Source organism: Tinamus guttatus, unplaced genomic scaffold (genome assembly GCF_059628265.1).
Source record: "Tinamus guttatus ecotype Peru unplaced genomic scaffold, ASM5962826v1 Tinamus_guttatus_pri_ptg000048l, whole genome shotgun sequence".
NCBI classification, from domain to species: Eukaryota; Metazoa; Chordata; class Aves; order Tinamiformes; family Tinamidae; genus Tinamus; species Tinamus guttatus.
Genome location: NW_028288582.1, coordinates 13328550 through 13354381, shown reverse-complemented (window position 1 = coordinate 13354381; position 25832 = coordinate 13328550). Strand labels below are relative to the sequence as shown.

The 25832-nt window shown below is 36.6% G+C and overlaps 1 protein-coding gene across 2 annotated transcripts in view; it reads right to left on the bottom strand.

Moving 5' to 3' along the window:
• TTC7B (tetratricopeptide repeat domain 7B) overlaps positions 1-25832 on the bottom strand; it is a 116863-nt gene that overhangs the window by 51566 nt on the left and 39465 nt on the right. For both annotated transcript variants that reach the window (XM_088539729.1, XM_088539728.1), the window contains exons 7-15: positions 24705-24877; positions 19914-19977; positions 17518-17655; positions 14836-14919; positions 13606-13710; positions 12150-12267; positions 11912-11969; positions 9471-9543; positions 7890-8050 (exon numbers count right to left, since the gene is read on the bottom strand). In XM_088539729.1, the coding sequence (XP_088395855.1) occupies positions 7890-8050; positions 9471-9543; positions 11912-11969; positions 12150-12267; positions 13606-13710; positions 14836-14919; positions 17518-17655; positions 19914-19977; positions 24705-24877 (974 nt within the window). The remainder of the gene's footprint in view (positions 1-7889; positions 8051-9470; positions 9544-11911; positions 11970-12149; positions 12268-13605; positions 13711-14835; positions 14920-17517; positions 17656-19913; positions 19978-24704; positions 24878-25832) is intronic.

Here is a 25832-nt window from a genome sequence, read left to right as displayed (position 1 = left end):
TGCCATCCTCTAAATTGATTGTATGAATTAAATGAGGTAAAACAGAAGGGCAGTACGCTGCATGTGTAGAATGCACGCCACACTGAGGGCCGCTTGAATGCATCAGGACTCTGATGTGCAATGTACTCTCCTGATGGAAAGATAGTTTTAACAGCACAGTAGGAAGTTTTCCAAACAATTTCTTCAATAGCTGGTTCAATAGCTCTCAAGCCAGATTAAAAAATAAAAACAAAACAATATACAAGCACAGTTTGTTCTAACATGGAAATGCATCATAGACATAACTCACCAAAAAGCAAGCAAGAATGCCGGCAGACATGGAGTTTAATACAAAATTCCAAAGAACCAAATACGCTCAGAACAATTAACAGCCCTTTCCAACAGCCAAGCAGCGGCTCATTCTCCACAGCACTGATAAACAACGTGCAAATATTTAGGGCTATTCTTGTTTACACGTGTTAAAAAACACTGGACACAGCACAGTGCTGGATAACTGAAGGGCTGTGGCACGTGCTCTACGGCCAGAAAGCACTGGGAGCTCCTACCAAAAAGGAGGCTTCCAGGGGACCATGTTACAGTAGCTACCATCAGAGTATGAAGACACTAGTGTTGCAGAGAAATCTGGTAAAGAATAAATAAAAATAAAAAATAATAATAATGAATCAATGGTTAGAAGCAAATAATGGATCAAATCAAATCAGAATTCCTCTGGAAACTATATTTTCACAACATCTATATTATTAGGGAAACTAAATAAAATATAGTTACTTCTACAGTATAGTAGATTCTGTAAAAATTGATCCTTCTGCTGCTGAGTACCCAGCTTTGACAGATGTCCTTTCATTGCTTATGATAGAAAGTTTACAGCTATACATTAGTCAACTCTGATATATCTACATGAAAAAAGTGAACATAACTACAAAAATCTCACCTGCGATGGGAATGCAAACATAAATTTACAATGAAAGGAAGCACATATACTTTGATAAAGGTGCTCTTTATACATTAGCTGATTTCAGGTGCATCACTTCTATCAAGGTGGTAACATCTCATCATCATGATAAGGCACAGAAAGAAATTCTTAAAATGTCTACTGCCATTCCAAGTGAACTTCTGCATACAGAGCAAGTCTATGATTCGTTTGAGTTCTCAGGAAAGCTTTATTGTCAGAAAAGATGTAAAAATAAATAGCACATCACAAAACACGAAGAACAGCTCTAAGTATCTTGAAATCACTTTTTGCATAACTGCACATATAACAAAAAAAAACTTATTTCTTGATCAATTTCTGTGACACTGCTGACCGGTCAACATTTCTGACCAGGTCCTGATGGCAGACAGAAGTTACTTTCCTCTCACCCAATTCATCACATCAGCTCCTGATTTTTGATTCAGGTCAACTATCAGGAATGAGTTTCAGCCATCCAAACAGCATTTGTAAGATAACAAAACATATTAGTGAATACAATAATCAACAATGTCTATTCAGATAATATTATTCAACTACTTCTACCAGCCAATTTCCCTCCAGAAATAAAATTGTCCGGACAACTAAATTGCCAAAACTGGCAAAGAGAGGTTGATCAACCAAGTCTTGTCTTTTAAAAAACTCAATAAATGCATGTAACTCATTAAAAGAAATCCTCAACTGTTTCTCAATCAATCACCAAGCACGCATATGCAAGATGTGAAACTTGATGCAACTGATTCAGGACTCTAGTACCAGTAGTGATACCAGTAGTGGCAATCTCCTCCAACAGTGGTTGCACAGATCCCCAGTGGGAAGGTCCATTCACATTTACAGAAATGGATGAAATAAAACAATGCAGATCAAACAAACAAAACCCAATCTTTGACACTTCCACATCCGAATGCTATGGAAACTACTAAATGGTACCCTTCCAGTGCACTGGATGGTCCCCTCCATGCCCCTTGAGATATTATTCCCTACGAAATTCATATTTATCGGCTCACAAAGCAGCTCTTTTTTGGGGATTTGGTTTGGTTTGGTTTGGTTTTAGGGGGGATGGGGCTGGTGTGGGGGCAGGGAAGAGGTAGTGAGGGAAAGGCAAAGGGGCAGTCAGCCCTGTGACTTTTTAAATATGATGTGCTCCATCTATTCAATGTCCTTACAAAAGGAAATTAATAAATGAGTTTATAAAAAAGTAAAATTGTAAACTATAATGAAGTTTGACTGAAGCCAGAGCAAATTAGTTATACCTGAAAACTTTTTGTTTGCTTCCTCTGCACACCCTGCGGCAGGCAGCTCATGGCCCAAAGTGGGACCCTTTCAATCTAGTTCCAGAGAAATATCTACTGCCTAACCATGCCTAGCAAATGTAACAGTCAGGGATAATACCCTGAGGCTGATGACCAATTTGTTATATAAGCAATACCTACCTATCAACCACATCTTGTTTAATGAATCATTCTGTTAATAAATAAGAAAGTAAAAAGCCCAGCATTGGGGATGGGAGGAAGCACAAGCAACTGATACTGCTTTCTGTGAGGAAGAACTAGAAACTTCAAAACTTGCAGAAAAATTGGTCTCAAGAACAAACTAATCTGCTCTCAAGATCAAAATTATTCGAGAAAACTTACCGGTACAAAACAGGGTTGCAGCCTTCTTCAAAGGCAGGACTTTGGCAAGTCTGGCAGATCACTGCTTCTTGTCCAACCCATGTATCACTGCCCTTTTCTCGAACGATCCCCGATACTCTTTTTAACCAAAAGAATATAAAAAATGTGAGCTATCTATCACCACACACAGCAGCACAACCTGGCTGATGAGGAAAACGGCATAGCGAGGCCGGGGCCCTGGGACTGATAAACACCCATGCCTGGCATGGGTCACTCTAGGCAGCCTGCACCAAGCAGCTTTTGGTTATTCCTACCTCACAACTATCAGAATAGAGCGAGTTTGTTAATGAACCATCTGAGGGAGGTTAAAATGCTTAGTGATTCTGGCAAATCGACTGCAGCTCAGAAAGAATCCGTAGGGGTCAGGAAGGAAAACCTGACCCCTTTAATAGTTTTCAGTGGAATTATATATTTGTTTAATAGTTTTCAGTGGAATGATATATTTGCCTGATGCTTCTATGAAATATTCCTGGAAGAAAAAAATTTCCATCACATTTCAGCAAATGTAAGTGTTTAAACTGTGAACTTAGTCTTCAGTTGTCTTCATGACCTGTTACCATATGTCCTTCCTTTTAAATGTACTTCTTAACATTAAAACACCATGCTTGAATTCCTCAAATAACCCATCTGCTGTTGCCTACTTCTGCTACTTTAAAAGCCTTTCAGCAGTTATCCTTTGCAGTTCTCTATTTACAGAAGATGGAAAAAAAAACAGCAATTAATATTTATTATTTTGATAATTATACTGACTTCAGGCAATATACTTTAAGATCCCCAACTTGTGAAATATAATGGGATGGGAGAAGGGCCCAAGCAGTTAAGATGGACAATATAAAAAATATTTCATTAAGAAATCCAACTCTTCCTTAATTGAGGCTAAACATGAAATAGAATAAACAAAAGTATTATTTCAGGATTCCATACTATGCAAAAGTTCGGGACCACTAAGAAATGGTTACCTCAAAACCAGTAAATAAAAAGATAGCAAAAAGTAATGAAAGATGAAGTTTAAGCAATGACTTCTCGGTTAACCTCACATCTATCTGTACTGCACAAGAAAAAGCCCAACGTGAATCAACTCTTGCTCATTTCTCAATCTTTTTTTTCCACCCCCCACAGCATTAAACTTTAAAATTACACTCATCAAAAGAGTATTTTTGTTCAAAACAAGCCACTGCAAAGCTTCATGATGAAAGCTCTCAGGCTGTAAGAGGGTAGAAAACTTTTTGCAATTGCAGGATTGGAGTTCTCTTCTCAATTTAGAAAACAGTACTCCCACTTAGTTAGTTAATCCCCATTCGTGTACTTAATCAGTATATTCATTACCGACACAGAGTGTCTAATGTTGGCTTTTCTCTTCCAACTAGCAACAGCATAGATCCAAGTTTAATTCAATATTTTCGCAACAGAATGAGAAAATAGTTAACTTTAGACTAGAAATATGCATATCTCAGTACTGCATTGAAATAAGTGATAAGTACAACTGTTATCTTGCATGTTCCTAATAACATGAACTCTGAAAATTCTTTCACCATCACTAAAGTTTCACTACAAAGATGTAGTTACCACAAGCACAGCTTTCTAGTAGATGCTGATGGAAATAATCAGAGGGAGGAAAAGCAGCCTTGAACATTAAAGTAACAACGGCAACTAGCTCGCATCACCCTGAACACACTTTCAAGCCTGTCTAGTCTACCACATAGTTTGATGACTAGGGCTTTTCTGAGTTGAATAAACTGTGGATCCAAAAAGCAGAAGGGGAACTGAACTTTGCACTTCAGCAGCAAGCAATCTAATGAAACTGAGGAAAAAACATGTAATTTTAGATGAATTCCAGTGCAGCATAATTTGAGTGAGATTAACTATTCTGATTTTCTGATGCAGGCTCTTAACCTTTCTCAGTAATCTTATGTCTAGGACATCTTCCTGTCATTGAATGAAGTACTCACACATTCCAGGAGGCTGTAGAAGTTAAATTGTACTCACAATTGAGCTGATTGTATTGCTGTGAGAAATACGGTTAGCTTTTTCTATAGAGAGTGGTTACAATCTAGGATTTTAAATCTATAAAAAGCCTGAACTGACAGTACCCTAGATATTCAGCAAGTATCCTGCACTTTTATTATTTCTGGCAAACATTAGTACACACCTATTTCACTTTTACAAGTTTTTAGATTTTCCCCAACAGCTTTCCCCCTTACTCCATTAGGCTCCAAGCATATTGCATGTTTATGCTGCCAGTGTAATGAACAAAGGCAGAACAATGAACTCATTATTTCAAGTGAAAGCTATACCTTGCTGCTAACTGTATGCTCACTTATTTATTCTGCTCCTTTGAATGGGGAATTTCTTTCTACTTAACTTGCCCAGAGGTGCATGTGGCAAAATCATTACCTGATTTTTATTTTATTTATGATTGATTAGCAGTGTTCTAACTGTATGGTGCAAAAAAGTTAATAATTGGAAATCTGAAGGTATACTTGCAAGACGCTTCTAATATTTAAAGTGAAACAAGCCTAGGAATGCATCAGATAGTAAAAGACTAAAAACTGGTAGGTAACACATTTACTAATTGACCACACTGGAAGAGTGCTGGAAAGCATCCATTTCTCAGTATGCCTCACAACATGTTCTGCAGCTTCCTTGCTACGCCTGCCATTTTATAAAAATATAGCTTTAGACGCTTCTGAAAATTTAGATAGACTTCACCAGGAAAAGCAAAACAAAAAGAACATGTTCTGCAAGAGTAGGACAACACTCAGTGCAACAAAGCAAATGCAGCATACAGAGAAATTAGATAAGGATAGCATTAAAAGAAATAAGAAATGGCACAAATTCAAAGCCCTATATTTTATTTCAGTATTTTCCAAGGAAAGAGATTTATCACACTGTAAGCTACCAAAGTATTGTTTTGCATAAAACTGAAGTAATGGATTCTGACAGAAATACAGAAGATACCAAGTCATGTACTATTTAGCTTTACTGTGCTTGCAGATATAACTGAAAGATAAAAGATAAAAACAGGATGACATTTGAAATGTTTAGCAAAGCCAATAAAACAACACAGGCAGACAATCAAGTGTTTCAGTATGCCTAAAAACGAGCAAACTTGAACAGAATGCAAAAGGATCTCTTTCCAGTCTGCTGGGAAAAGGCAATGAAACTGTACTTTTATAGAAGTTGCAGGATAAAAAAGCAGAATAAACAATACACAAAGCACTTGTGTATTGCATTTCATATATATGCACATTGCCAACCATTTCAAGGTTATCAGATAAAGTGCACCGGGACACATTGCAGACTTGAGAACTTGATGGTAAAACTTTGCAAATATAATCCAGTTACAAGAAGGAATCAGTACAAATTTACTTTACAGACCAAGTATGCGTGTCTGTCAATGACAACAGCAGAGAGCACACACAAGGAATCTCAGTCATCTGGGAGAACCAGAAGCAACCTGACAACACTGAAGACAGAATCATGTGCTCTACAAGACTGCCTAGAAGTACACAGCTGCCTTTCACCTGGGATTGCTTAGAAACTGCTGTCGCCTCTGATGGCCACTCCTTCTGCCAAGATATTCCTCAAGTTCCCTGATCTGTACCATGAGCCATATTTGGGAAAAAAAAAAAAAAAAGCCCAAATACATCCCAAATAGTCACAAGAGTCATCTTAAATATTTTACTTGATGATCCTTTGCTCTCTTAAGATAGAGAGAACTGCCATTTCAGAAATATTTCTTCTAGAATATTAGCTAGTCTGCATTGCTATTCTGCAGTCTGCAGCTAGTCTGCATTGCTATTCAGCTAGTCTGCATTGCTATTCAGCAGTGGCAGGAGATGAACGAAGAACAGAGAAGGAAACAGTCCACAGTGTTTGGATCTCAGCCGTTTTCAACACTGGTAGGGTATAAAACTAGCTAGCTGATACTTTGCTTGCCTCCCAAACAACAGAGATCAGCAGTCAGGTCTGGGAGATAAATGACTAGAGAGTTCTGAAATCATGAAGTCCAAGTGGACGCGTGTAACAAGAACAAACATGTACATGTGAGGACAACCTGGGAGATGTCAAACAGTGAAAGGCCACAAAAGGCAGTTACACTGCACTGGGTGCAGATCACAGAAGATATCCTCAGGAGAAATGCGACAAATCAAGATCCTGGTTAAAGGTATGAGAAAAGAAAGCAAGTACATTTTACACGTACACTGAAAAGGAGGCATGAAAGGTCAAGAACAGGAAAAAATCAACACTATAATCCCTATTTTCAAACTAGTAATTCTTAAAGAAATCATATTCTTAAAGTAATTTTTAAAGAAATTGTATTTTTCTGATATGCCGATATAATCAAAACGCATGATAAAAGCCAGTCATTTCAAAATCAAGTATGAAATACTTAAAAAAAAAAAAAAAAAAAAAAGTCAGGATGTCTGCAGGACCAAGAATTATGATTTCAGTGACTGTCAATAAAACTGGCTTATCGGTATAGGACATTGCTTCTCTCCTTGAAGTTAATGGAAGCTGTCTCTGCATGGGAGATGTGTCAGCCTGAAGTGTTTGATTAGTTTCCTAAGAACATAAAGCAAACTTAAAACATATTTATAGGTCCACTTAGAGACGTATGAAAGCCAAATATATTTTCAGATACAGTTAACATGAAGAATAAACATAAAGAATGATTTTTCTTAAACAACAAAAGAACATCTATCAAACACAGGCTTCTCCTCCTTTCACTTATTTTCTTATCCATCAGCTGATTCAGATGACCAGTTATTATACAGGGAAAATAGGAGATTTTCTGTTGTGATGTATTTTACATAATAGATTCCATAAAATAAGCAGAAAGTTATCCCAGGACAGAATGGGACTTTTTCGTAGCTAAAAGTAAAGCATTGTTTATCCTTTCTAGAATACCTCCTGAAAACTTAAGACAAAAATACACTAAAGTGAATGTAACATATGTAACAGGAAGAAATTATCTAAACAAATATTATGTAGAAAAACAGAAAATAAGCTCAGCTACCCAGCCCTACCATCTTCTCTTCCAAAACCAATACCTTGTTATTTAAGGAGCCATTACTAAAAAACAAAGCTGCAATAAAAAGGCAAGAGTAACAGCCTTGGGTGGCAGGGACAGGGAGAGAAGTCGAGACAAATATTCAAATCCATCTTCTCTGCAAATTAATGGGATGAGGGTCTCAAAAAAATAAATATGAGAGAAAGTGAAGAAAGCAAACATGATATTCACTCACATAAAGTTTTCTGGGTATTCACTCAAGGCCATATCAATGATATTCAAAGCATCATGATAGTGTTTCTGTGCTGATAGCAAGAGTGCAAGTAGATGAAGGGAGTTGGCATCATCTCCTTGTAGCTGCAGAGCCTGACGAACATAACCCAAAGCTTCTGGTATCTGATGAAAAAGAAAAAAAAAAAGACAGGAAAAAGAAAGCACTGCTATTAGAAATAGTGCCTCCTGTTACTCTACTGCATATATGTAAAGTGTTCAAAGTAAACTATTCACTTAGATACCAAGCAGAAATTTAAAGACTCTTGTAAAACACTGTTCAGAAGTCTGAAATGAATGTGATACACTATGGTGAAGAGCAAAAATGAAAACCATATATTAACCCCGGTAAATGAAAGAATAATAATAAAAAAATTCGAAACAGTTCAACCTTTTAAAAATATTCACTAAGAGATAAATATTATTCTTTTTCAAATGCTGGCTGTACTCCTAGATGATTCTGAAAATATTTTAATTGTAATGCATTAGCTAAACATCCAGTTAAAACTGCCTGTGCAACTCTTCTTCCTATTTCACGATGACTTGAGCTACCTGTGCTTTTGCATAAAGTAAGTACATTAAGTGTTACAAAGAGGAGTTTTAATTAAACACCACTAAAAATATGGAATTCTGAAACATCATAGCCTGCTACTAAAAATATATATATATTTTTTGCTCTCATGTCACACAGCCCAATGTCTCTGCTATTCATTAGCAGTAAAAAGTAGCCACCCAAGCTATGTAAACTACCATGCTTAAAGCTACTTCCTAAAACAAACTTGACACAGGAAAAGGCTTACCATGACATACAGAAAGCATTCCACGTTATGCAAATTCATGTAATATATGGTAGAATCCTACCTCTTAAATAGAACAACAGTACAAGTTGGACCAAACTGATATCTGTTATAGCTTTAATGATTTTCCACTTGCCTTAAATACTCCTTTTTTTTTTTTTTTTTTTTTTTTTTGCAATTTTGTTCACAATAACCAAACTTTCTATAAGTACTTTGGAAAGGCACATATCTTAGCAGAACTGAAGATGTAAGCACTGTCTACATTATTCAAGCCTAGACTCAAAAATCCCGCTCTCCAGATCCAGCTACACTGAGTGGAGATAATAATATCAAAGTAAACACAGGAAAAAAGAACAAAGAACAAAAAACAAACAAATAAGAAAAATACACACACACAGCCTTTGGCTGCTTTCCATCTAGCAAAATAAATGCTTATAAAAATAGAATTGAATGTCATATACCTTATTTGGGACCCTAAAGTTGGACACTTGTGGCAGAAATCTGGAGAAATCCACAACACTGAAGGGGTCCAGAAAGAATATTTCTAAATATGGAAATATCTAGAAACTTGCACACTTTGCAGGGAAAGCGAGAGAAAAACACAGACCATCTATAGCATTTTTGCATATACATGTGCATATGGAAAAGTAGGACTTTACTGAAGAAACTTTCAATGGTATTCACTGACAGACAGAGTTTCTAATCTTCACATGGCAATGGGAAGGTGCATTTTTAAAAACAGAACTAACCTGTCTGGATATGGCAAGCTGCAGGGCCAAGTAAAACGCTGCCAGATGATCTGTTGGAGACAAACTGTGAGCCCTTAAAAAGAGAAAAGAAAAAAGTGTTTTTCCTCCTCATTATTACAGTTTATACATAAACACACACACACACAAATGTATTTATTCATGTATGCATATTCAGATATCTCCCCTAAATTAAGTTCATAGTTTGGCACAGAGGATTGTATGACACCTCTCACCACTACTGCTGACTGACTGGTATTTGTTACAGCGGCTTCTCTTATACCTCTCAGTCAACCTTCATTTATCAGAAACAGGTTGGGCCTTTCCAAGCATTCATTTTCGGTAGAAGAAGAGAAGATTTTAACTTAGGAGTACTGGTCCAGTCACTTCAGAATAAAGCTGCTGCTGTTTATCAGCTACTCCGTGGCCTCTATGACATAATCCAATTCATATCATCAGAAAACACAGGCAGCAGTATCAACTGTTCAGCAAGGTTTCCAAAATATATGCACTGTACATCAGGTAGGTACTTGAACTTAAAACTTTTGTACAAGTTAATTTTAGGAAATGCCCATAGACAGGTCAAATATATAGTTTAAGCATGAATACACTGGAATGTGCACATAAACAAATATGGACAGTTTCTAATACATGTGGTATCATTTGAAAAAAAAAACAAAGAATCATAAAGACACAGGGAATGCAGATGTAATTAATCCCCATGGACACATTAAGACACTTTGTGCATAAATTCATATTCTGCTAGCAAACACAAATATTTCAAAGCTCCATATCACTACAAGATTAATGTTCCCTGCATACTATATAGCTGAAGGGTATCTATAATGGTTACCTGAAGAGATGCTAGATACGGTTTTAGTGTTCAGCTGACACTACTGACTGCTTGGAAGACTTGGAAATTCAACATTTAAGGGAGCATCAAGAGGCTTTTTTTTTTTTTAAAGCACAAACATCACTTACTCAATTTAAAGTTCAAATGATCAACATTGTTACCTAGAAAAGCAACCCCACATTTACAGGTTTAAAACTATATATAAAAAGTCAAAAAAGTTGCACTTCTCAAGCTCAGAAAACAGAAGTTTTCCAGGCAGCCCATTAGCAAGGAATGATTCTGAGTGTATGGGAGCACTACAGTAAGTGGGAGGGTAAGGAAAAATAAGGAAAGATAAGGAGTTGAACTGGAATGGATTAGCTTCAGACTGGAGTTCATTATGTTCCTTGCTTTTTAAGAGAGCCAGCAGAAGAAGCAAATCAATACTAGGACCTGAAAAGTGGAAAAAAAAGGTACGCCAGCAAATGAACAGACAGCAACGGTGAGCAAAGATCAGGGCAGTAGTTTTGAAACAGTGGAGACTGTGATAACAGGGATGGGTGAGGAACTGAAGCACAAAAAAGGAGCTAGAAAATTCAGTTTCAACATGGAACAAGAACACTAAAGTAAAAAGCCTACTAAGACCATTAAGGAACTATAAAAACAGATGTGTGTTAAAGCATATTTACACAAACAGGAATAGTTATGGGCAGAGAAAGGAATGGCCAATACGTACCGGCTTCACTCTAGCGTTGCCTGGTAAGCATTCCTTCAAACCTAGCCTCTCAGATAGACAACCATCATACCCCCAAAGGCCGAGATTTTACACTCACATAAAAGTTTGCTCATATTAATTCACAAATTGAAGTATTTAGACCTATCTCAATAAAACAGGATTTTGCAAGAATGTTTAAACATAAAGGGAGGCACATTGAGATTGCAGTATTTCTGCTGGCTCTGCAGTCAAGCCTTGCTTGTTTTGTAACTATATCCAGTGGGCGAAGTGGGCCACGTTCACCTGCAAACAGTCACTGCTTGCAGGGGCAAACCTTTGAGAATGAACCACTGTCACCCCCAACGGTGCTACTTCTGGGCAAGGCTTTTTGAATAAAAAAAGGCTTTTTGAAGAATGTCACTGCCTGTGCTTTTACATCTGCATATAGGAATAATTTTCTTCTCCAGTCTTCCTACCTTACTACCCAAGCTTTGCCTCTCCATGGCAATGCCTCAACATAAATGCAAAAGCGTGGTATACAATCTACTAACTCTACTAGAAACACTATCACATTCAGCCACGACTTAAGGCTTTACATCATACCATTTTTCCCCTCCAGATTAGAATAGAATACTCCTTTAAGCACATATTTTATCCTAGAGAACAATACAACTGTCTTTAAAATGAAAGGAAAGGAAAAACTTTAGAAATCAGTTTAGCTATTTTTGACAGAAAAAAAAAATGAAGTGAATGTTAAAGGAATACACTCTACTCATGAAGGGAGACTCGCAGAGGAAACATCCCCATTGCAATCTTTACAAGTCCCTTTTTTTAAACACATAATCAAGCTTTTCACTACATACAGTGGAATGAAATGAAAGACTAACACCCACTCACCTCTGAAATGCAAGAAGAGCCTTTCTCTGCAAGACCTCTTGCATCCCTCGCAAAGATGCTAAAAAGGATATATTTAATCAGTGATATGCAAGATCAAGAGATTTACTGAAGAAGTGTTAATGCTTTGTGAGAAGATCACACAAAGCAGCTTTAATATTGGAATCTAGTATTTTGCTGGGTATCTGCTTGTAGGCAATATGGGAATTTCTGAACATGAGTGTGTTTACTCTCATCTTACCATCAGTAGCCTGCAGGCTGTAGGTCAGTCCCAGGGCTAAGTAGCCTTTTGCTTTGAACTCCGACGTTTTGTCCCCAAGATCAACAACAGTTTTGGCAAATTGTTCTGCTTCCTCCAACTGAAAATATTATAAAACATCAGTGACAGTCTAAAGCTAGCTAAAGTTTACATTACAGTAATAACACATAGCATGAGTATTATGCACACCAATTCTAAAATGTCAGTCCTTATTGCCTTGAAGGACTCCATTTCCCTTTGGAAGGAAAGCTAGGCCTACTACAAATTCACAGTACAGAGCACAGACTTAACCTGACATAGATTTAAATATATTTTATCTTATGGTTAAGAAACACTGGCACTTGACACAGTTCATTCTAAGCTCATTCATCCTATTTTTTATTTTGTTTTGTCTTTATTTTTTTGCCTTTCAGAGTTAAAAGAGCTCTTGTTCCATATACTACTACTTTTAGAAAATCAATTCCAAGAACTATAGCTGCAATCCTTCAAAAGAAGCCTAACCAGATCTCTGCATTACATACAGTATTGCTGAAAGCATGGAGGCTGATAAATACATGACGAAAATATATAAAATAATGGGATTTAAACAGACCGCATACCCTCCTGGCACACTATTTAATCCAGAAATAAGACAGTAGCAGGAATTTGAATCCATTCCAGTAAATGCAATTGAGAAATACTGCAAGAGGCTCCATGCAAGGTCAATCCAAACGGAACAATTTACAGAACTAGGATCTAGGTTAATTATTATAAGACTGCACTTTTGTTGGCCTCAGCAAGTCATGTTCCTACCTACCACTGCACTATTTTCTGAATTTCTGCTTACAACATTTCCTTCCTCTCCTCCTCTTTTTTTTTTTTTTTTTTTTTTTTTTTTTTTTTAAGTAGGTAACTAACATCTCTCTCCAGTCACTGCTCTGAAAATTACACGTTTATCTCGGAAAGCATATGATTATCTTTAATCACCTTAGTGTTTTTGTACAGATAAACCAATTTGAAGGCCATCTAAAACAAAACGTAGCATTACAAGCATGAGATAAACAGAAGAATTTCTTGAAAAGATTTAAGAATTAGCAACAATTTTGTTCCATTAACTTCCAAAAAAGCTACTTTCCTCTTGCACAGAGAAAAAGAAAAGTCTAATTCACATTTTTAATCACCATATGCCAACAATGTGTGTTTCAATTTCTAATAAATTTTAAGCTTTACAACCGAGCTAAATTTGTGCTTCAAAACAGTTGCAATACAGTAAAATCACCATCGTTTATTTTATATGAAATGTATTAGGACAAGAAAGCAATACAACAAGCAATATCACTCCTTGTTTCCTGAAATAGGACAGTCAAACTATTTTTTGGCACTCCTCAACTAAGATTTTGGATTTTGCTGCAATTTAGATACTCAGCTCTTGCTGAAAAGAAGCAGTGGCAAAGCTTACCCAGTGGAGAGATCCCATACAGAGCTTTGCAGCTAGGAGGGGAATAGTTGCATCATCTGGTTTCAAACGGATGCATTCCTTCAGCACTTTAACTGCTCGAGCAGACTGTTAAAAACATTTCCCATGAAAATTACTAAAAGCATAAATATATTTCACAGATATACAACTCCTATGCCCATTTTCTACCCTCTTTACCCTATGAGAAGGAACCATTATGATACATTCTGTTGAAAAACTGTCACAACAACTTGTACAAGTGAAATACAAGACTTCAGGCACTGCTGTAATTTTCCCACTACGAACTATGACTAAGTGTCCCGGGTGAAATATTGGCTCATAAAATAAATCCAATGGTATATGATCTAGAGACTGCTTTTGAGGTGCATTTAGGGCTTTGCTAGGCCTGTGCGCTCACAGCATTTGAGCAAGGTGAAAGAAAGAGCAGCAGTTGGAACCAGGCAGCAGAACAGGCTGTGCTCTCGTGTCCCACAGGAGCTACGAGAGCTCTTATGAACAGCTATTGCAGGAAACAAGAGTTTATGGCAGCACTCCTCATTTCTGAGAGCATTTTTCATCCACTTATATCCAATAACGGCTTAGAAGATAACTCAGAGCAAAATGAAGAATGGGAGGAAGAAACAAGACCCTCAAGAACCAATGTACTTCTAAATAATAATTTCTAAGAAAAACATAAACCATCCATTTCCCCCAACACTGAAGATAAGCAAAATACCTCTACTATGAATAATACTAAAAAAAAAAAAAAAAACACGCACACACACCTCTAGCATCAATTCTATACAATACATAATAAATTCAGTTTCTTTTCCATAATGGAAAAGGGAAAAACAAAAGCAAGTGGAAGGAGAAGACTACATCTGATGATAAAAGCTCCCAATTTCTATAAAACAATAATTAAAATAATGCATCCCAGTTTAATTGTGTAGACAGTAATAACAAAAGACACAATGCACAAATTCTGAATGAAGAATAAGGGAATCACGAATCAGAATTAATTTGCACCTAAACAGAACATCTGTTCATCAAAATGACTGGAATAAAGATTTTCACACACCTTTACATTATAGACAAAAATTCTGCCATATACTTTATCTGATTTAAATATTAGCATAATTTGCAAAAACACTTAGAAATTAAAAAGTATAGAATACCAGATATTGTTAGCAATAACCATCAATACAAGAATTTCATGGACAACGTAAGACTTACTTTTCCTGCTGCCATCAAGGACAATGCAAACTGATACCAGAGATGAAACTCTTCGAACGCAAACTTCATGGCTCTTTCTAGACACTGATTTTGGGGAGAAAAGTGTTCATTAAAAACACCTTAAACTATTAATAAGATACACTAGTGTAAGTTTCCTTTTTTTTATTATCAGCTCACACCTAAAAAATGTAACAACTTAAGCAAAAATAGCTACCAGATTCCATAGGAAAATAATAATAAAAAAATAATAATAATCCTGCATGCGCCTGAAAGAAGGAATAATAAATACCCACCAACATACTCTTACAGGAAGGATTCAGCAAATGAAAAGGTCTGAGAAGCAGGAGATAAGACTTATGTGAGAAGGAAAGTTGTACCTACATGTACTTGTACCTACATTTTCTAAAGTGTGAACACTCAATGGAAATGACCAAAGTACCACTTAAGAGTACTAAAATTCTTAGAAATAATACTAGCAGTTGAGTTTGATTTTTTATTACACTAGGCATCCTACTGAGATTTAATAACTCAATGAAAAAAGGGATATTAGTTATTACTATACAGAGATTCAATACATTAAATTAGCATTATGTGCTAATTAGGAAGGTTTTGTATCTACTGTTGGCAATTGTATCTATTTCCTCTTTTCTTTCGAGGCAGATCAGCTCCAGAGAATTCAAAGGTGGAACATTCTTCTGAATTAAACAAACTGACTTAGCAATTAATTTTCAGGTCTGCAGAGCACAGTTACGTGAAGCAGCTTTTCTGCTCTGACATATAATGTATATGCTAAACTAATACCTCATATTACTTTTAACATTCACACTCAGCCTTAATATTACAGGAAGCAAAGCCAGATATGTAGCATATTCCCACCTAATAACAGGAAGTAAAAGAAATAATAGTGCAGAGGCTGATAAAAAGATATAAATATGTAAGTTCCTTATGTATTAAATGATGCATGCTACCATTTTCTTACCACACTACATACAGTATCAAGGCCACTACTACTAAACAGAACTTTCTTTAAAAATAAATCCTTTCTAATTCCCTTTAAAAACAGCGTTCATCACGAAATTGTATGTGAAATTAATTACTGTTACCGTAAAAGCAATATCTATTAAGACAACCACAACAGGATTTATTTATTAGTTGGACTTTCCATCACTGAAAGCAAAAAGAGGACAACAAACTGACTAGCCATGTGTGAATTCAAAATAATTCAGCAAGTTTGCTATTCAGTGGTACATATGGCAAAGGAGAACGCAAGATGGTACAAGTATTTTTACTCATCGCCTGCCACTTTGATAGAAGTGCCTCCAACTCCACGAAGGCAGCAGTGCCTGCACCAGCAAGCACGTGGCAATATTCCCCAGCAGGTTGCTTTCTAGGATGACAGGCCTGTAATAGCTTTCAAACTACTCGGTGTCAATACTACTTGCATTGACTAAAATGGAGTGCATGCACAACTTGCAGCTTTGAACTATTTTCCAGATTAAGAATAGTCAAATTTAGTGTTTAAAATCTGTGCAGATGGAGATTAAAATCCCTATCAAGATGTAACAGAATAGCTGGATTTTTGTTTTGTAATTTTAAATAGTCTTTTATTATGGTAGCAAGGCATCATTTCGCAGCAAATCAATCCCTGAATACACCTTCTTATCACACACATTGAAAGATACATTCTGGATACCAGGAATTAATCATTATCTGCAAAAGCATCTTGTCGCTGTATTGGCACTGTTTTGAATAGCAGAACGATCTGATCTGCCCAGAAAGCTGCAGTTGTTTTGCAAATATAAAAATGCTAATGCTAGAAGTTTCCTTAAGAAATAGCTCTGAACAGAAAAAATACAAGCTGCATCGTCAAACACAAGACAGCTGAGACACAGAACACAGCTTCTACAGACCTTAAAAATACATTCCCTCTTTTATAAACTCCAAAGACATTTTACATATCCTTACGATTCTAAAATACTCCAAATGTTACAAGGTATAGCAGAAATATTAATTTTGAAATAAAGCCTCACAAATCCTCTTTCTAGGATCCTTTAACTGGCTATCTATCCGTTATTTAAGTATTAAAATAAGTTATAGAAAGGTTTCAGAACCAATAATAGATAGGTCTTGTTACAAACTCACATTACTAGATTCATGGCATGGTATTTAAAAGCACAGTTGCAGCAAAATTGGATTTGGTGCCTTCTAAGCTTTGAATGAAAATTCAAAAAAGCAGCAGCTATATTCTCCAGACAAACAGAAACAGAAGAATCAAAAGCAAAGGTCTACGGACATTCAAAAGACTTTTTGCGTTCCTTGCTATACTTCACTCTTTCCAGTTTAACCATGAGTTCCCATCTGTAACTCCATCAAACTCTTCAATTCATTCCACAAGTGGTTCTTCTACATTTAATATAAATGCTTTGCCTCTCAACACAAAAGTATGTGAATTGTTGTACCATTAAATATTCAATTTATGGCACATTTCGTAAGAATTTTCAGTGCTTGCCCACGTCAAGTCACTGGTGCACATTTGAACAGTAAACTTTTTGGGGTGTTGATTACTTAACTCCTTTATTCTTATAGTGGTTAGAACAACAGAGTCTGATATTTGTTTAGCCCTTTAGCCCTATCATAAGCAGCAATGAAAACCCAGCTGGATATGCACTCGCGTGGACGCACCTCTGATAGCATTTCATATTGGCCTCTTCGTCCCAGGGCTATCGTGAGCAGATCATAGACTACAGATGCACTTTGCAAACTGATGATCCGATCATTTTTGTGTTCTGGTATTCTGCTCAGGACAGCATCACGGTTAGCCTGAAACATAATGCCAAGAAGAAGCCATGTCAGCCACTGCAATCTATATTTTTGGTCAAGCAAAATTTATAAATTTTTATAGACACTAGAATTAATTGGCATCTATAGATTCTAATTCAGAGAAAGCATGAATCTACACTAATTTAATGCATTAGCTCAAAGAGTTAGGCTTCTATATTTATCTATTTTAATCACTTGATTATACGTAATTATATAAACTAGGCAATTTATGTAAAATTACAGAAGAGTTTTCAGAAACCAAAAGAAGTTTGCTTTAGTATAATGAATAGTTAGCTCCTCTTTTATAATTCAAACCTATTTTTTGTATGCAAATATAAAACTAATTGGAAGAATATTCCAATTTTCTATTACAGCTTTATTAATAAGGCATTCACTTTCTTTGTTCTTTTCAAGATTGTGACTGTGTGCCCTGCCCAGGACAACCACACGATCGCTCTTCAGGAATCATCACTGAGAGGGAACTGGCACAAAAGTTTGCCTTAGTCAAGAGCACAGGCTTGGACCAGCTTTGCAGCAGACTTCGTACTTGCATGTCCTTTAGGAGCTGGCACATTGCAAGCGTAATTCCTAATTAAATTTGTCCTTTTGAGCACAGAGGACACTGAAGATTAAATAAACTACATTCAGTGAGGAATCCTGTTTAATAGCAGAGATCTTCCAGCACCTTTGACCACCTACATCACCCAGTACTACATACACTATACCACCAGCCCTCCGAAACACCTTATCTTGGTTATCTTCTGCCTTTACAGATTTCCTCCTATATGAAATACCTATTGATACAAATGTTTGTCTATCTGGTAGCTTGATGTCAGAACTAAAGTTTCATATATCTATATAGATATATAGACATATATCGATAGCTTTCAATAATTATTTCTAATGGATTTAAGGGCATAATGGTTTATGGTGACAAACATTTTATGTATCTAGACAGGTCTAATTCACAAAGAAAATTTACAAGTTACCAGAAAGCAGACTTAAAAGGGTAATACTTTATTTGTTTGCTGACTTCTTAGTGCTGATACGCAAGGAAGCACATATGCAAATAGAGTGATGAGCAGTCTGAGGTTATGCAGATCAGGGACAGCTTCCACTTTCATATCATGAATACGGTTCCCATCAGGATTCTGCTCCTGCCACAACCTGCTCGGCACCTTACAGGAGCTCAGAGGGTCCCTCCCAGTGGTAAGGGCACAGGGCAACAAAAGCAGCACGTGGTATGTGGAAGCGTTCGCTCAGTCTAGCTCTCTGGGGGCGGATGCCATCACGAGCACCACTTCAAGACAGACCATTAGAAATGAAGTAGCTTGTACTAGAGTGTAAATGTTTAAAGTAGTTCAAGTAAGAGACTGATCACTAAACTGTTCTCATCTTACTTAGCTGTATCGCAACAGAAATTACGCCGAAGAGTTTCAATCATCTGTATAAAAAGACCACATCTCCTTGATGTTCAGCGAGACAGACTGTTAAATGATTTCTGAGACTGTACTGATTCCATCCTCCAGTTTGAAAGCTGGCAAAAATTTCACCTTAAACTTTCCATCTTTGTCATTTGAGAATATATAACTGACCTTGCATAAGAATGTCAGAACATGGCAGTTGATGGATGATTAATAAAACTGTGCTAGAGGAAAAATAAAGAACCCTGATAAAACAGCACAAGCGAGCAACTGAACTGTCTATTGAGAAAATCAGGAGATTAAAAATTACAGCAGCAAAGGCTGCTGTAAATCCTGTACAACTAGAAGTTATTTAAAAATTTGAGTGACATCTGAATTTCAATGCACAATGACAAACAATTTTCGGTGACATATATCTTCAGTGTGGTCCTGCAGGAGTCTGTGTTTTTGGAGTATATAATAAAATCAACCTATATTTTGAGTCTGTCTGCTGAATGGCAACAGATGGTGTAACATTGGGTCATACTGATAAGTGATGCCAAGTGAAAAACCTGGTTTTAGGTTCACTTGGCTAAGGCTAGAAGAAAACTAGGTTCGGCTCAGAGCCAATATACACTGACTTTAAAGGAGAAAGAAACTCCCATTCCTAACGCTTTCAGGGCTCTTCCTGCTGGCTCGGAGGAGCAGAAGGTTGAGTTTCAGAAGTAACTGCCTGCTTTCCTAACAGGAAATGAAAGGTAGTAAATAAGTCAAAAATCAATAAGACACAGAAAAAACAAACAAACACACACCACTGTTTGCTATAAAAATAAAGCATTTACTCAATTTACATACCATAGATTCACTAATAAGCAGCAAGAGTAAGGCTTCTTCTGTATTTTCTTGAGGACAGAAGATGCTATTCAAAAGAAAAAATCATTTATTAAGGCTAAACATATTACCTTACACAAATATAGTAAAAATTGGAAGATTTCCAGAAAAAATGAATAGAGAACAAGTTACATTTGTATAAATACCAATCAGTGAAAATTAATTTCTTTGCAATGATCCAAGCTCACATTTAAAAAAAAAAAGCATGGTAAAACTAAGTGAATAAAACCATCACAGTTGTCAGAGATGAAGAAAACACCCAAATGACCCCAAAAGTTACACAATTTGACATCTTTTAAATATATATCCTTATCTTAGTAAGTCTCTGGCACCTAACTGTATCCAAGATTCATCTACGTCATTGACTCAAAGGTTGGGAGCAAGATAACCTCACAAAAGCAAGATAACTTTTGCATTTTAGGCAATATTTGGATAAATCCTTTTATTACCTTTCCGCCGGGTACATTTGAGAATTGTTTTGCTGTTGTCTTCACTACCTGAGAAGTTTTAAAACAGAGCCACAGCAGCCTCTGCCTACTTGCCATTAGCAACCCCAGCTATTTCCAAGCAGTTAAAATACTCATTTCCATTGAAACACACATTCCTTCTGACTTAATGCCAAAGCTTCCCATAGGACTAGGCTGTGGACTTAACCACCTTTGTGAAGACTAGATGCCTTCTCTCTACACACTACTGCAACACGTACATGGACCAGCGCAAGCGACCACATTGTAACTCTCCACATTCTTCTCTCTCAACAGTTTCTGAATCAGCCTAAGTAATATTTCGTCTTCATTCAGATTAATGGTTCCACAGTCAACTGCTTAATAAACATGGTAAATGGCCCCTTGCTGTTAATAAGCAATTCCTATAGTCCCAAGGGATGTGCCTGAACTACAATAAATAAATTACTGATAGGAAAGTAAGCATGAAAAAAAAAAAGTTTTGTTTAATGGATTGAAAACTCAAAAACCTAGGTAGTATTGAAATCTCTGAAAATAAATGGAAAATGAAATGCTTTAAATCTGCAGGGTGCCTGAAAGTAAGATTGGGAAAGTATTCTGGTAATACAGAGCAAGGAGGACACCAGGGATAGCATCCCTAAAGATTTGAGGAGGAAGGCAGCCAGATGTTTTTAACCAATGCAAGTTGCTCACCTGGTTTTGAAGGAGATTTTAAATCTCAGAAGACTTATTTTATCTTTTATATAACAAAGAAATTTCAAAACACCATTGCTCACAAATAAGAAGGATGCAGGACAGGAGATGAGGAATGAAAAGGAAGCATCAGAGGCAGCTTGGGCTCCCCATTTACCTATTCAGTCTTCAAAGCAGCATAAAGCACCTGGGAAGTGGATTTAGCCTGTCTGACTGGCAACAGTCCTCAGAAAGCAATACAACATTTGGAAATAGTTGCTGGGGAAAATTATTTTCTGAGAGGACACAGGGAAGATGCCCTAAAGTGATTTACTTGATCAAAAAAAAAAATCTTTACTCTCAAGAGGAAAGCAAGCATTATTTTTCCATAAATCTTTGAATATATTTTTGTAAAGAATAACTTGATGCCCATCTCAAACACTGCAGAACTCTTAGTGCAGAAATTAGGATAAAAATACTTTAAGTCATGTTTGCAAAGGCTTCATTTTGATGACCAAATTGAGTCTTTTCGTGCACAAACCAACTGACAGAGGCACAGAAGTTAGGCAGTCCCCAGGAAACATGGCAGAGCAACAGGGATGGCCAGAAACACGAAATACCCAAAGGCAGAGCAAGAGCTTTCACACAGCTTCAAGTGGGAATAAAGAAAGCTGAAGAGGCAATAACACAGATTTGTAATATTGTAAGTGGCATTAGTCATACTCTATTCCTACCTTAAAGGAGCTGACGTACACTTAATTATCATCTCAGGCAGCACATTTAAAACCAACAAGTATTTCTGATTCACACAGTTGGACAGTAGGCAAGTACCTAGAGTAAAATCTCCTACCAGTCTGTCTTGATACACTCTCTCTTGGGTATTTCCCTTTGACCACTGCTGGAGATGAGCTATCAGGCATGACATATCCTGTCTGATCTGGTCTCTTTGCTCCCTCTGATGCGAGCAAAGGAAGCATGTCCGACTCGCACGCTGTGCTGGCACTGTGAGAATCCTTGCTTACACGAGCCAAGAGCAGCCAAACTCTACTGAACAAAGTTCTGCTTCTGCAAAGATGCATGTTTCTATTAAAAGATGAATGGAGAATGAAAGAAAAGAACATAGATAAGATTGAAATTGAGAAACCTGCTACACATATTCTGGGTAAGGAAGGAGAATTGCTAGCATAGATGAAGGCCATTCTACTTGCTAGCAATAATTATACCACAATTATGTGGACTTTCTGTTGTATAAAATAATCACTAATGGAGATCTTCAACAAACACAGCTAAGTCATCTCAAAAGACTCAAGTCTCCTGCAGGATATATACTTTAGTAGTTACTCTGAAAGGCTCTTTCATAGCACAGCCTTGTTATGTGCGAAAGAGGGAGCTTCTATAACATCTTCTATAGGACTAGAGGAAATGGCCACAAACTGAAACACCAAAAGTTCTACAGGAACTTAAGGAAAAATTTCTTGACAGTGAGGGTGACAGAGCACTGGAACAGGCTGCCCAGAGAGGTTGTGGAGTCTCCTTCTCTGGAGATCTTCAAAACCCGCTTGGATGCAGTCCTGTGCCACGTGCTCTAGGTGACCCTGCGTGTGCAGGGCGGTTGGACTAGATGATCTCTGAGGGTCCCTTCCAACATTAAGGATTTTATGATTCTATCTACCTTAAATTCTGAAGAGATGTTGGTTTTGTTTTAGGATTCATGATATCTTTATATTGTCTCCTAAAATACTGTCAGAAAGGAACAGACTGTTCTTTAGGATTTGCTGTGTGAGCCCAGGTTGTTTTTTGGATGTTTACGACCCAGCATAAAAGATATTCCCATGTAAGTTTCCTCAGTCAGAATATCAGGGAAAAAAAAAAGGTTTAAAATTGCAGACACAAGATGTTGCAGAAGAAAAACAAAGTTAACGTTCATCTTTTCTTCTGTTCCGTTCTTTTTCTGTTTCGTGTTGTGAGATGCTGCTGTCCAAGTTGGGTAGGCAATTTCCATTCAGCATAAAGCTTATCAGTAACACTGACATAGACAACATAGTCTGTCACCATATCAGTGTTCAACCGATTTTTTTTTTCTTCTTTTAAAATCAAAAGATGTCTGAAAAATTTCTTAGGCTCTTGAAGGAAAAGCTGTAGGCACAAAGCAACATGGTCTTCATTTGTCTTATGAAGAAACATGTACGACAAATGAACTGTTCCTTATCTGTGTCTATATTCCAAATTTGTTCCAAATCATATTAACTCTCAAGTTTAAGATGACTGTATTTAAGAAACCTCTTCATGGAGAAGCCTATCTTTCACTCTTACAGATTAAAATCGCCATTGGGCAAATTTCATCTCCAAATTTAACTGCAAAAGTGAGTGGAACTAGTTGCATCACTGACCTCATTTTCACAGCATATCATAACTGACAAAGAAAGCGTTTGGGCACTACTTGCCTACTTTTAAGGGCAGTGATCAAGGTGTTTCCAACAACTTATGTATTTGTTTTACCAAAAAGTTTGACTGTGGGTACAATTTTTTAATTATATACCTGTAGTGAAACACAGTTTTCTTTTGCTTTTGCAAAATGAATGTTCAATTCTAAACCTGAAACTTCTTTTTTAATAAAGAGGATGGTTCAGAATGGTTTAGATTTCATTTCCATGATTTGAAATGATCACATGATTTTCACACAATAAGACACATCCAAGCACGTTCTTTAGGGACTCTCAGAAGTGTGAGAAGTGAATGTGCTATGAATGAACAATCAGTTATTACACTTTCAGAGAAAATTAGTATTTCAAAAACAAATGGCTATTCATGTTTAATGCCAATACTGGCAGTGCTTAGTTTTGAAAAAACAAAACAAATAAACAACAACAACAAAAAAAAGCCACACATTTTCAGGAGGGAAAGGACACCCTAAAGCTGTGTGAGAATTAACCTTAGGATACTACTTAAGCGAATAACTGAAAAAAAGCCTCAACAAAAAGGTGACATCAGAAAGAAATGCCAAGACTAGCTTAAAAAGATCAGCAGGCAAGTGTTTTGGGAAATAAGCTTCCTCTGAAATTACTAGATAAACTGCTAAGTATGCTTTTCATTGTTTCAGTAATAAATTTAAATCTCCATATTGCTAACTCTCCTTTCTATGACAAAGCAGAACACAGATTGCCAAAATTGCAGAAGACGAAGAACACAGTGCTTCCCAAAGAACCGAGAACAGTTCTGCTCTTCCTCCTCTTCAGAAGGACGCACTGCAATTTTATGAATTCAAAATATTCAGTCAGAAGTAGTGGAAATGGCTGGACTGCTCCAGGAAGCGGAAAGACACTGCCATGTGCACTAGGACTTCTTGTGCATCTGAGGTATAAGGAGAACTATTGACTTTAGCACATGCTCCAGTACAGGACAAGAGCATGTTCTAGGAAGTGAGGACAAAAATCTCAGGCACGGAGTGCAAACTTGTCTTTGGAAAAGCAGCTCTCTTCCTTCAACATTACGCACAGCAGGGAAAGACCTTCACATGTCCCAAGGCCTTCTTCATTTTCAACAATAGGAACTCAACTGCATGGTGCACTGAACAATAATTGCAATCTTTGAAACAAAAGAGATAGAAAGTCAGGCATACTTTTCTCCAGTGTATACTCGTGGTCTTCTACTGAGTGCATAATTCTTTGTATTTGAACCTTTTCGAAGTGGGTCATCTAGGGGCGACTGGTGAGGAGGGTCTTCCAGGGGATTCCAGTAACTCTGTTCACACATGCCTCGTAACAAAATTTCCGCTAATTGCCTTGCTATTGTCTGTAAAAGGGAGAGAGAAATATTTTCCCTAGAAAATGAATAGTCTCACAAAAACAAGAGGATAATTTCAAATAAAGACTAGCAGTCTTGAATATGTTTTCTGTTAGAAACATCCATTTGATGTTTCTGTTCAAACACTCTCTGAAACATCCAAAATACCAGGCAAACTAGTTTTTGTAAAGCTCAAGTATCAACTTTGATTCTCTAAACACAATGGAAAAATAGCACCAACAAACAGCTCAGTGACTTTATCCGATTAAGTCCAGACATATAACTGCATCTCTCAGCTTAATCTGTTTTGTAATGTGTTATACATACGCACATAAGCTATGCTATATGGCAATCCTAAAAAAATCAAAATTTAGTGCCTTAGAAATGGTACAGCGTAATAGAATGAGAGTAGGTTCTGCATTTCTACTAAAGATTTCAGTATTTCCAAGAAACATATCAATAATGTAAGCCATAGGCAGTACCGTATAAGATGCATATTCTATCTCTAATTTCTATACCATAAGAAGCCTTTAATCTTGTATTGTATTAATTATTGTAATATTATTGTTTTCCATTAAAAGTCTACCATTTGAAATAATTTTAACATGTTTGTTAAAAATCAGTTATTACATGAATTAAGAAATTAATCGCCATTCTTATTACTACTTTGTAAGTTTTAAAAGTCTCGTATTAAGATATTCATTTCAGACATTCTAAAAATTAAATTTTCAGGAAAAGTCTTAGCCCTTTATATCAAAGATCCATCGCTTCTTTGGTAAAGGCTTCCTTTATGATCATATAAATAACAAGTCTTCACGATTTTTTCGCGTAAGAGGCTTTATCAAGAGAGAAAAAACAAACACACACACAAAAAGACTAGGTAGCTTTCTATTTAACAGAACACAAAGAGATGCTTCTTTCTACTCTCACTACATTACAGAAAGATGAAACGCTCTTGTGAAAC